This window comes from Alligator mississippiensis, chromosome 8, assembly GCF_030867095.1.
Source record: "Alligator mississippiensis isolate rAllMis1 chromosome 8, rAllMis1, whole genome shotgun sequence".
Taxonomy (NCBI): Eukaryota; Metazoa; Chordata; order Crocodylia; family Alligatoridae; genus Alligator; species Alligator mississippiensis.
Window position 1 is genome coordinate 27,922,164 of NC_081831.1, and position 12,609 is coordinate 27,934,772.

The 12,609-nt window shown below is 50.2% G+C and overlaps 2 protein-coding genes across 4 annotated transcripts in view; one reads left to right on the top strand and one right to left on the bottom strand.

Annotated features, from left to right (window-relative positions):
- Positions 1 to 5,940: 5,940 nt before the first annotated feature.
- On the bottom strand, positions 5,941 to 9,710 carry TSR2 (TSR2 ribosome maturation factor). Of its 2 annotated transcripts, none has more exons than XM_059732580.1 (5): positions 9,536 to 9,710; positions 8,311 to 8,401; positions 8,092 to 8,132; positions 6,807 to 6,980; positions 5,941 to 6,718 (listed from the first exon to the last, which is right to left on the bottom strand). In XM_059732580.1, the coding sequence occupies exons 1-5, from the start codon at positions 9,614 to 9,616 to the stop codon at positions 6,626 to 6,628; spliced, it is 480 nt and encodes a 159-aa protein (XP_059588563.1). In that variant the 5' UTR covers positions 9,617 to 9,710; the 3' UTR covers positions 5,941 to 6,625. The 2 variants fall into 2 exon arrangements, with proteins under 2 accessions (XP_059588563.1, XP_006261343.1); XM_006261281.4 differs by having other exon boundaries at positions 8,041 to 8,132.
- Positions 9,700 to 12,609, top strand: part of WNK3 (WNK lysine deficient protein kinase 3) — a 73,842-nt gene continuing 70,932 nt past the window's right edge. The window contains exon 1 of one of the 2 annotated variants that reach the window (XM_019487388.2): positions 9,700 to 9,777. The gene's annotated coding sequence lies outside the window, so the exon portion shown is untranslated. Of the gene's footprint in view, positions 9,778 to 10,379; positions 10,764 to 12,609 lie in introns of those variants that run through there. The other variant, XM_019487390.2, reaches the window with a different exon arrangement.

Here is a 12,609-nt window from a genome sequence, read left to right on the forward strand (position 1 = left end):
TATTTTACATATTAATTAGTACATATGCATAGCTAATGAAATTCTCTTTCTTTAGGATGTGGAATTCATTAATAACAAGTTTTTATTAGGTCTAGATTAGCTTTAAAAAAGGAACTGGGAACAAGGAATAGGGAACTGGGAATAAGGAATAGGGAACCGGGAATAAGGAACTGGGAACATGGAACCAACTTCAGCCTCATTGGTGGAGGTGAGAGTTGCGGGGAACGCGCCTCATTAACGAGACAATCAGTGCTTGGAATGCTCAGCGCTAAATAGTATCTGTAAAGTAAATAGTATCTGTAAAGTATTTGATGTTGAGTTATGTCCTGCAGCTCAGAAGTACTTTGTTAATGGAGTAATTAGGCTATTGATCTGAAGCTACTTTATTTTTGAGAAAATAAACTCACAGTGAGCAAGTTCCATCTGGGTGGCATTTATTGATCACTAGCCTTAAGCCACTGATCTCCTTCATTTTCTTTCAATCTAAGTCGTGGCAGCTGACTACAGAGGAGAGACGATGCTAAAATGACTTGTCATGCTTACAACAGCATTAGGAACAAGCCACCTTTTTGCTACCATGCTACTTCCTGAATGGGAACGACTAGAAGAAAATGCCACACAAATATTAGCAGATGCTTTGGGGACCTTGGAGAGTAACATATCCCTAGCATTAAACTGCATTCAAACTCAAACCTGGATGCAGACCTTATGATGAATTTGATTAGAGAAGGTGAAAATAAGATTTTTATTTGGTAAAATACCAAGATAGTTTGGGACAATGCCAACCCAAGAAGAGCGAAATTTGCAAAATTGGTAGAAATTGGTAAATTTCACTCTAGATGTTGCACAAAATGTTGTTGTGGCATATGTGACAACTACCGCACAGGCTCAGCGTTTATAAGTATATCCAATTGGGACTAAATGTGAATGGCTCAGTTTTATAGCCTATGAATCACAGTAATTGGGCCTACCAAGAAAATAATACTTGTAAGGCTGTTAATTTAGAAGCATGTGTTGTAGACCACGGTCTGGGATTTGTTTGTGAAGACCATGTGATAAAATTAGTGGATTTATGTTTAAATCCATCCCAAGGGAAATGCCATTTTGAATTCTTTAACAAATTCTTCACCTCCATTTTCTTGTGCAGGGAACAGGACTCCCCCACTGTGTTTCAAGACGGACTCAAGGGGAACGCCTCAAGATCTAAGGTTGAGGAGGATCTGGTTAGAATGCTTCTGGAGGGGCTGGATGTGTTCAGGTCAGCAGGTCCAGATGCTCTCCACCCCAGGGTGTTGAGGGAGCTAGCAGGGGTTATTGCAGGGCCCTTGGCACGGCTTTATGAGCGCTCGTGGTGCTCGGGCCAGGTTCCAGATGATTGGAAGATGGCCAATGTGGTCCCCATCTTTAAAAAAGGGAGGAGGGAGGACCCGGGCAACTATAGGCTCGTCAGTCTTACCTCAATCCTGGGGAAACTCTTTGAGGAGATCATCAAGGAGCACATCAGTGATGGGCCAGCATCGGGGATGATGCTCAAGGGCAACCAGCACCGTTTCATTAGGGGGAGGTCATGCCAGACCAACCTGATTGCCTTTTACGATCAGGTCACAAAAGCATTGGATGCAGGTGTCGCCGTGGATGTAGTCTTTCTGGACTTCAGCAAGGCTTTTAACACTGTTGATCACCCCATCCTCATTAAAAAACTAGGCGACTGTGGCATTGATGCCTACACAGTCAGATGGATTGCAAATTGGTTGAAGGGTCGTATTCAGAGGGTGGTGGTGGACAGGTCATATTCGACCTGGGGGGAAGTGGGCAGCGGAGTCCCCCAGGGCTCAGTCCTTGGGCCCGCACCGTTCAATTTCTTTATTAGCGATTTGAACGATGGGGTGAAAAGCAGCCTGTTCAAATTTGCTGATGATACTAAAATTTGGGGTGAGGTGGGCACACTAGTAGGGAGGGAAAGACTGCAGAAAGACCTGGATAGGTTGCAAGGGTGGGCTAACAAAAACAGGATGCGTTTCAACACTGACAAGTGCAGGGTGCTGCACTTGGGCAGTAGTAACCAGCAGCACACTTATAAGATGGGAAACTCCCTTCTTGAGAGCACGGAGGCAGAAAGGGATCTTGGAGTCATCATTGACTCCAAGATGAACATGGGCCGACAATGCGAGGTCACGGTCAGCAGGGCTAACCAGACCTTATCGTGCATCCACAGGTGCATCTCAAGTAGGGCCAAGGAGGTGATCCTCCCCCTCTACGCGACACTGGTCAGGCCACAGCTGGAGTACTGTGTCCAGTTCTGGGCACCCCACTTCAAGAGGGATGTGGACAACATTGAGAGGGTCCAGAGGAGGGCCACCCACACGATCCAGGGACAGCAGAGCAGACCCTACAATGAGAGGCTACGGGACCTGAACCTGTTCAGCCTTCACAAGAGAAGGCTGAGGGGGGACCTTGTGACCGTCTATAAACTCACTAGGGGGGACCAGAAGGGTTTGGAGGAGACCTTGTTTCCCCTAGCGCCCCCCCGGGATAACAAGGAATAACGGCCACAAGTTGTTGGAGAGTAGGTTTAGATTAGACATCCGTGGGAACTACTTCAGTTAGGGCGGCTAGGATCTGGAACCAACTTCCAAGGGAAGTGGTGCTGGCTCCTACCCTGGGGGTCTTTAAGAAGCAGCTCGATGCCTACCTGGCTGGGGTCATTTGAGCCCAGTTTTCCTCCTGCCCAGGCAGGGGGTCGGACTTGAAGAGCTACAAGGTCCCTTCCGACCCTACTTCTGATTCTATGATTCTATGAATTGGATCCCAATCCAGATAATAAATCAGTTATTGTTTATGCTGGAAAAGGTTGTCTGTGTGTTCGAACTCAATGTGCAAACATAATTGCTAATGATTGATATAATTATACTATGGATTAGGGTGCAAACCAATGCTTTTGTAATGTATTAAAGCTTGAAGGCTGTGATTTTACTTATGATATTCCTGCATATATTAGTCAAGTGCTTAAAGCTGATTTTGTTTTGTATGAATATGTCAAACCCTTACACATAGGAGTAAATATAACTTTAGTAAGCAAATGTTGCAACATTCAGATTTGCAAGTTTGATTGTAAGAAGCAAAAGATAGGGGACAAGCAGCTCTTTTGTCACAGTCCACCATGATGTGGACCAAATAACTCAGGTTTTGGACCGTGTTAAATAAGCAGCATATCATAGCTTTTGGGACTCAATCTGGGGATGACCTCCAAAAGCTACAGGAATTTTGAATACAATGATGCATTCACTTGTTTTAGTGGGCTTTGTTATCATTGGAATGTTAATCCAAATGCACTGATTGGCATGAATCATCTGAAAACAAATTCAAGAGGAGGAGATTTGTAAGCACCTTTCACGCCCCCATCCGCATTAAAAGTCTCTAATGTGCCTGGCAGAAGATCTAACCTTCAGAATTGGTGGCCCCAACTGCCTTCAGTATAATAGCCAGGACAAAAAGAGTAAGTGGTAACAATGGAAAAGGTTTCCAAAAGCTACCAAGAAGGGGAGTGTTGCAAAGAAAATTAAATTTGATCATGTCAGGTTGACCAAACTCCAAGAAGCCTTTTCGAGATGATTTAGAATTGGTAATGATTGTGGCCTGAACCTAACCCCAGTAAAATGCTGACTGCACGTTTAGTACAGAACAATAGAACTATACCATGATGACCGCTGGGACTAATTAAATGTAAGAACAGGATAATAACCGGAAACATAATAGGAAAATATTCCGAGTGTGTAAGGATATGCTATTGTCTAACTTAGAATTTATCAGTTAAAATATTATAATCTGCTTAATGATGATGATGTCACTAAAGGGTTAAAAAGCCTAAGCAAGTGAAGTCAATGTTCGCTGTATGGATTTCTGAGGGAGAGGTCTCCATGGATTTCTAAGAAGATCAAGTCTTTAGATGGGAGCAGCACAACCCAGGAAGCTTTCCTGGGGCGGTCAGCTGTGGGAAGTAACTCCTGCTTAACAGCTCTAGACACTGTGAAGCATGAAGGGTCACATTAACGCTTTCAGTCTTTGGTAACTAACTGTCTGCTTAACTGTCTGGTGGTCCCAGTTAATGAATTGCTTTGTGCATAGTAGATGTTTTGTAGTCAATAAAGCTTCTGACTGTTAGTCAGACGAGTGCCAATGGTTAATCAGAATTCTCCTTGCCCACAGAGAAGTAGGGCTTGAATGAGTTTTAGCCCAACGGTAGCAATGTCTAAACCGCTTACTTACTAGTCAGACTTCCAAGGAACTAATGAAGTGGGGTTAAACCATCGGTTCAATCACTTGCAACTGTGGCACAGAGCCTCAAACCATCTGCTGCAATGCCCACTGCTCAATGGCACCAAAACAATGAAAGATCTTGAAAGTACAATAAACGAGCACAAGTGTGTGGAACAAAACGGTCAAATGTGGCACGGAGACACAAGATAACAAGGACTTTGCAGGTGCAACTGGTCTAAATCTTTAGTAATTCACCAGTTGTATGGTAATTACTCTGCATACATGGCGGAGGGGATACCAGCCCAGGAAACAGCATAGACTTCAAGGAATATAAAAAGCCCCAAAAGACCTCTTTGCAAAACACATATTGATTGCAAATCTTGCAAGAGGTGAAGGAATGCTTTTCAGTTACAGCATTTCCATGTCTCAAGGATGCAAAGAAAACTTATGGTGGGGGGAGCACTTGAATTTTCAGGTTGCAAAGCTCCAAAACTGGCACTGATTGCAACCCAGCTGGACAGCCTGGTTGAGGAAAAGATAGAGGGGAGAAAATAGGGCCCAGAAAGCAAGGTGTGGAACTCGGGGGGGGGGGGGGGGGGGGTTTATTGAGTGAATGGGGGCTTCAGGGTGAAGGGATAATAGATAATAAGGGACTAGAAAGCCCAGACTGTAAAGTGCCCATGTGCTTGGGCAAGTTGCAATTGATGCCAGCTTTGAAGCTTCGCAACCTGGAAGCCTAACATCTCTGGAGCATTTTCCCTGCCTTCGAGCTGTCTGTGCCAACTTTGCCAAGGGGCTGCCTGGGCCACACAGAGCCTCTTCAGCATGGCTCTCTCCTCTTCCCAGGCTGGCATTCACTTCTGCCGCTGATCCCTGCTTTGGGAGACTTGCAAGTTTTCTTTGGAGCTCAATAAATGTAGACCCCCATAAGTTCAAATGATCACACTATTAACTGATCAATCCAGCAATATGTTTAAAGCAGCCACACCTCCAAAGTAAAACGATCAAGTCATAAAAATAGCCCTCCAGCTACAAGTGCCAACCTGATACAAAGTTAGTGTTTCAAAATGTGTATTGACTCTATAGCTGGTTTCTATCCAGCTTTACTCTGCATGGGTGGTAGGGCCCTACAAAGCATGCCCCCCTCTTGCAAGCTTTGCAACTGATATTTTTTTTCCAAAAGGTCTGCTGGGGCTTTCTATATCCCCTGAAGCATTTTACGCTTTTTCTAGGGCAGACATCCCATTGCAATCTATCCCTGATTATGGAGCCTGGCAACATGGAAATGCTTTGAATTCAAAGCATCCCCACCTCTTGCAATCCAGGTTCAAATTAAAGCTGGACAGAAATCAGCTATAGAGTTCTCACACATTTCCAAGCGCTGATTTTGTAACTAGTAGGCTCTTTTTATACATGGATGGCCATTTTTGTGGTGTGATAATTACACTTTGCACATGTGGCCTGTCTCAATTTATTGCGTGACTGACCAGCTAATTGTGTAATAATTGCTTTGCATAGGTCGCCTGTCTGAACATTTTGAATGGGAGGGATTCCAGAGGGATCCAGTCTCAGGAGGCTGTACCCCTCCCCTATCACCTCGTGGTCCCTGGCTGTGGCTAGCCACTGGGGGAAATGGGACCCTCCCCCAGGCTCCCTCCCCTACTTGTGATCCACATCCGGGGATTTTTCATGATTAACAAATCACTGTAATTATTTATTCATAATAATACAGAGGTGGATTTTTCCACAGGGGAGGAAGGGGACTTTGTACAGGTGGGGGGGGGGGGAAGGGGCGAGGTGGGGATGCTGTTATACTTAGCCATTCACCAGCTTATCCACCTGAGCCAGTCATATCTCTGCCCTCTCTGGTGGTGTTACATACAGCCATTCCAACCCAGAGTCAGCCACATCTCCCTCCCCCCGACCATTCCCCTTGTCTTATACGCAGTCATTCCACCCCAAAACTGGCTGCATGTCAGTCCTCTTCCTGGCATTATACTCAGCCATTCTACCCCAGAACTGGCTGCATCTCCCCTGCTTCCTTTGTTACATTCAGCAATTCCACACCAGAGCTATTCACATCTCTGTCCTCCCTTGTCGTGTTATACTCAGCTGAGAGCTGGAAGCATCTCAGCCCTCCTTTATGATGTTATACTCAGTTGTTCCACCCCAGAGCTGGCTGCATCCTGGTGCCAGGCGAGTCCAGAGGCATCCATCTGTTGAGGGCAGGGAGGGGGTTAGCTGGAGGCCACCAGCTTCTTCCTAATCCACAAACAGTCCATCTACCACCTGCCAGCATACAGTCCATGATGTCCAGAGGCATGTGGGGTGGGGGGGGAGCAGGAAACACCTCCTCTGCTTTCCTCACTCACTTCTTCTTCTTCTTCTGGACTAGGGTCCAGCCATCCTCAGGGGCGGGTGGAGGGCTGGGGGGTGGCTCAGCCCTGCTGCACTCCATGGCCTGGGGGTGGTAAGGGAGGAAGAAGGGAGGTTAACACAGACCCTTCCCAGGCTCATGCCCTCTTCCCTATCCACCTAGACATCCATACCTCCGGCATTTCTTCCTCCTCCTCCTCCTCACTGCTCTGGGATTCAGGCTGGGCCTGGGCTGCAAGCACACAGGCCCGGGGAGCAGCCTGGGCCAGGCGAGCAATGGCATTGTGGGCGGACCCCGTCTCCCCACTCTGGCACTGCCCAAACAGCCACTGTAGCTGCTGGCTCACCTGGGGAGGGCAGAAGGGGCAGTGATGGGATGTGAAGGGATAGAATGCTGCCCCTAGGCATCCCAGAATGCTTTAGGGCAGAGCACCCCCAGAATCATGCCAGCATGCCCTGGGGTAGGCAACACTGCCTCCCAGTTATCCCAGCATGCCTGAGGACAAAAAGCACACCCTCCCCCAGCCATCGTGGGGCAGAATGAATGTCCTGGGGAAGAGACCCTATAACCATCCCAGCATGCCCTGAAATAAATAACACTCCCCGCCAAGCCATCCCAGAGTGCCTCGCAGTAGATAACACTCCCCCTCATAACCCTCCTAACATATGCTAGGGTTGATAAACATCCCAGCATGCCCTGGGGCAGAGGGCACCCCTCACACCATCCCAGCATGCCTTGGGGTAGACAACACTCCCCCACAGCCATCTCAATATGTCCTGGGATAGACAATACCGTCTCCTCTATCCCAGGATGACTTGAAGCAGAGAATCTTCCCAGCTATACCCAGAAAGCCCTGGGGGATAGGAACACCCCCACCCATCCTAGAATGCCTTGGGATAGAGCTATCCCAGAATGCCTTGGGGCAGAGAATGCACCCCCACAGACATCCCAGAATGCCCTAGGGCAGAGGTTCCCAACCACCTGGCACTGGTGGGTTGGCTGCTGGGTCACGGCACAAGCCCCCCACTCAGAGCCCTGTCTGTCTGCCTGGGCAAGCAGCTTCCAGGGTCACAGCTCAGCTTCCAGGGTTAAAGCCAGGTGGCAGGGTAGCCCTGGGAGAGGGGCAGCCAGTTCTGTGTGCCCCATCCCACTCCAGTGGAGCCACAGTAAAAAAAAAAGGTTGGGAAACACTGCCCTAGGGCAAAAGACTGTTTCCCCCTGCCTCAGGCTATCCCATGACACCCTGGGGCACAGGGACTACCCTCAGCTATCCTCAGAATACCCTGGCTGGATGGGGGCAGGAGGATGTTTAATGTGGAAGGGCTTTCCTTCCCTGCCCTAGGGCATCATGGGATTGTACCTCCCCCCCGGAGCTCCTTCCCAGCAAGCCCTGGGGCAGGGCTCACCTGAGCCAAACTGCCATCTTCAACAACAGTGTCAAACTCACGGTCCAGCACCTCGGCCAGGAAGTCCTCGATCTCGTCCTGCTCCAGGTCAGCTGGGGGAAGGGCAGAGTGAGGGATGGAACCCAGGTGTCCGGGCAGCCCAGATCCAGTCAAGACCAGGATCAGGGAGGTGCTGGGCACTGTACAGACCGCCCCCAGCCAGCATCAGGAGGTGCTGCACATCCCTGCCCCCCCCCCCCCCCCTCGCCAATTCTTCCTGCCCCTACGTACCGTTGTTGTGGAAATACTCCTCCACGGCACCCCCCAGCCATGCTGCCTTCTCGGGCCCATGGGTCCCCCCAAAGCCATTCTCCACTGCAATCTAGGGTGACAGGTTGGGGCTCCTCAGGATCAGGGGGGCTGAGGGGTCCCCCAAATCTTCCTCCTTCCCTTCCCCATCCCTTTGGGATTGAGAAAGGGGGTGAGGATCTTTTCTATAGGAGGTGGAGGTCTCATAGATCTCTCCTGCCCCTAAGCACTGCTGTAGACGCAAGGTCTTGTACAAGGGATGTCCATCTTCCCTCCCCTTTGCGTGTTTCTATAGGGAATCTATATAATGTTTATGCTAGAAACCTATATGGCCCTTGATATTTATCTGGGGATGCCTATATATGCTGAAGGGAGCTCTAGAGGGTAGCCTGACACCCCCTACATTTCTATGGGGAATTGCATAAATTGTATAAGCCAGGGGACTTCTACAGGTGTTCAGGTCTATAAGAGCACCAACTACTCCTGCATTTCCATGGAGGCTCCTATAGGTGCAAGGGGTTCTATACATGTACCTCCTACCCCAGTGTTTCATGGAGACTTCTATATGCACCAGGATTTCCATGGGGGCACCTGCTACCCAAGCATTTCCATGGAGACTTCTATAAATGCTAAGATCTCTAAAGAGGCACCTGCTATTCCTGTCTTTCCACAGGGACATTTTCTATATGTACTAGGAGATCCAGCACCCCCCCTAGTGTTTCTACAGGGACTTCTATAGGTACCAGGGGCTCTATAGGGGACCCTGACTCCCCCTATACTACTGTAGCCATTGTTATGGGTACAGTGGTGAGTGGTTCTATAGGAGCACCTGCCCCACATTTCCACAGATTTCTATACGTGTTGATGGATCTATAAAGGATCCAGCAACTCCCCTAGTGCTTCTGTGGGGATACCGACATATGCCAGCGGAACCAGGGGACTCTGGTACCCTTTTATACTTCCATATGTGCCAGGAATGGTTCTGTCGGGGCATCTATTACCCCTGCGTTTTCCCCGGTGCCAGGCAGGGGATTCGGTCCCACACACGCGCTAATGTGTGAGTGGGGGTTTCTATAAGGGCCGCGCGAGTTACATAGGAGCTCCCGCTCCTCAAATGCATCAGCAGGGACGTCTATAGGCGCTAGCGGGGATAGCTATAGGAAACCATTCACCTATAGATGCCTCCAGGGCCCTAATGCTCCCTCACCTGAAGCGCAGTCCAGCTGCCCAATACAGCCCGGACCCCCTGCCCGAAGAGGCCACGTGTCTCCTCCCTGGGTGCCGCCATGACAGGGCCGGTCAGGCGAGCCAATCGAGCGCGGAGGACATCGATTCCATTCCTCTTCCTCCACCCGGTGAGGGGAGAAGCAATAGAGTGCCGTTTTCATCAATCGGCGCGTCGTTTTCGCTGAACGCGGCGCCTCCTACCCACCTGCCTTTTGCCCTGAGGTCGGAAGTTCGGGTCTCGCGACTCGGGTTTTACCGGGAGGCGGGAGCTTTTCAATTTCGTGTTTGCATGATCTTTGCAAGAGGCCACAGCTGCGGCTGCTGGTGTTGGGTGGCATGTAACAAGGGGGGCGGGGTGATTTGACCTGGCAGAGGCATTTATTGGTGTAGGTGACCTGCAAGAGAAGAGAGAGGGGTGCAGCTAAGGAAGCAAACAGGAGCCTGGCTGCTCTTGTATAACAGGCCCCGCACATTCTACCAGCTGAGGGGATGGGGGCCCCTAGGCCCCTGGCCTGCATGGACTATCAGCAGGGTCCCAGTAACAATAGCAATATCCGGGTGGCAGTGATTGGCTATGTCTTGGCCCCTGGAGGTGCCCACTGTCTCTAGGCAGCCCCACAGAGACTATGGCTGTGTGAGGGTTGGCCACACTAGGCCACCATATTCGTTGTATTTGTGTGACTGAGTCATGCCCACTATCTCTACACAGAGGGCCGTGGCAGTGTGGGTGTTCGGTGACTAGGCCATGCCCACTGAGGCCGTGGCTGTTTGAGGGTTCGCCAGCTGGGCAGTCACATTGGTTGTATTTATGTGACTGGTCTTTACACAGAGGCCCATGGTCATAAGGGCTGAACTGGGTGGCCATCTTTGGCCACCCTTTTGATGTGACTCCATCAGATTCCCACAGCTGGGGAAGGCCCACTGTGGAGCCAGGGAAGGGAAAACGGTGTGTGAGTGTGGGGGCTTGTGTCCCTCCCCCCCTTCCTCGGGGCTGGGAACATGGTTGCCTGAGATAATCCCCCCTTCCCCTCGTACAAGCCAGGGAGGGTGTAAAAACTACAACTCCCAGGAGGCTTTGCTCCTCCCTCCCTCCCAGCCTTTGGACATGCGCAGTTCTCGCAAAGGTACTCGCACTAGCCATTCTTCCCCCGCCCCAATCTTTGCGCATTCGTGGCATCCCCCTCCAGAGTGAATGGATGAGGGATGGGGTGAGGCGGGGCGGGACTGGTGGAGATGGGAAGGGATAAAAGTGGGGGGCAGGGCTGGAGTCAATGGGGAAGAGGTAAAGGGGGCGGCGGCGGCAAATGGGGTTCGAGTAAGTAGTGGGGAGGGGTCGAGTCAGTGGGGTAGGGGATAAGTGGTGGGGGTGTTAGGTGGGGAATAAGTGGAGGTAGAGGGCCCTTGGGTCAAAGGGGAGGGGGGGTGTGCTAGAGAGAGAGCACCTGTGTGTGTGATGTGGGGGCAGGAATCCAACACTGGGGGTGGTTAGGGTTTTATTGGGAGGGAAGGTCACTGTACACCACCTGCCAAATATACACACAGAACCCAGCCATCTGGGACACACTCAGGATTCAGGTGTCCAATACACACACACACACACATCCCCACACACATGTATGCATGCACACACCCCCTCAGGCATCTGGAATGCACACCCACACTGGTGCACACGAGACCCAGGCATCTGAGAGACTTACGCATGCACAGGGGATACATGTGTCTGGGATGAATGTGTGCATACACACACACACATACAAATGACCCAGGTCTGAGATGTACACACACACACACACACACACACACACACACAGGCATCTGAGAGATGTACACATGCATGTGCACACACATGCCCTAGATATCTGAGAGATGTATACACACACACTCAACCCAGGTATCTGAGATGTGCACAGACACGACCCAGGCATTTGAACACACACGCACGACTCAGGCATTCAGGATGCATGCGTGCACACAGAACCCAGGTGTCCAGAATGCATGCATGCGCATTCATCATTCACACACACACGCTACTCAGGTGTCCAGGACCCACACACACACAGAACCTAGGCATCAGGGATGCGTGTGTGCACATACACACAAACCCATTAGTACCACAAGACTGCTGATGACCTGGGGTATTAGCTGGGGCCAATGTCAGTTGCAGTCACACCCCGAGGGCAGGGTGCTGTGCTGTGGTGGGTGGAGCATCCAGAGAATTGGGGTTCATGCAGTACAGTCAGCATGTGTCCTTCCCCCCATGCATGCGGTGATGTGGGGTGCTATGGAAGGGGGGTGTAGTGGGGGTATGGAGGTTGTGAGGGGGTGTGTCTGTTGCTGGGGTGGTTGAAATGGTTCATAGATTCATAGATGTAGGGTTGGAAGGGACCTAAGTAGATCATCAAGTCCGACCCCCTGCCCTGGGCAGGAGAGAATACTGGGCTTATATGACCCCAGCTAGGTAATTGTCAAGCCTCCTCTTAAAGACTCCCAAGGTAGGAGCCAGCACCTCTTCCCGTGGAAGTTGGTTCCAGATCCTAGCTGACCTGACTGTGAAGTAGTGTCTTCTAATATCCAGCCTGAACTTACTCTCAAACAACTTATGGCCGTTATTCCTTGTTACTCCGGGAGGTGCACGGGTGAACAGGCTGTATTTGGAAAAGGAGTGTGTGCATGTATTAGGAGGTTGAATATAAATTTGTTGGAAAGGGATTGTGGGAGAGGGAGTATGTGTCTGTATGTACATGTGTGTGTGTTGGGGGAGTGTGTGTCTCAGAAGGGGATTGTATTGGAAATAGCACACCTGGTTTCTGACCTCTGCTGTGAATGAAGAGTGGGGTCTGGTGAGTCAGACTGCTGGGGACTGGGTGCTTGAACCTCTGATCCCCAGGTCTGGCAGGGAGCAGATCTAGTGATTAGAGCAAGGGATTGGGAGCCAGGATACCTGGGTTATCTCACTGGGGAGCTCCCTTCATATATCAGAAAAATTATGTAGCAACCTGCTGTTCAGGGGGGTCACCTGGCTCGTGTCTGTCTGTCTAGACAACTGAGTTCTGG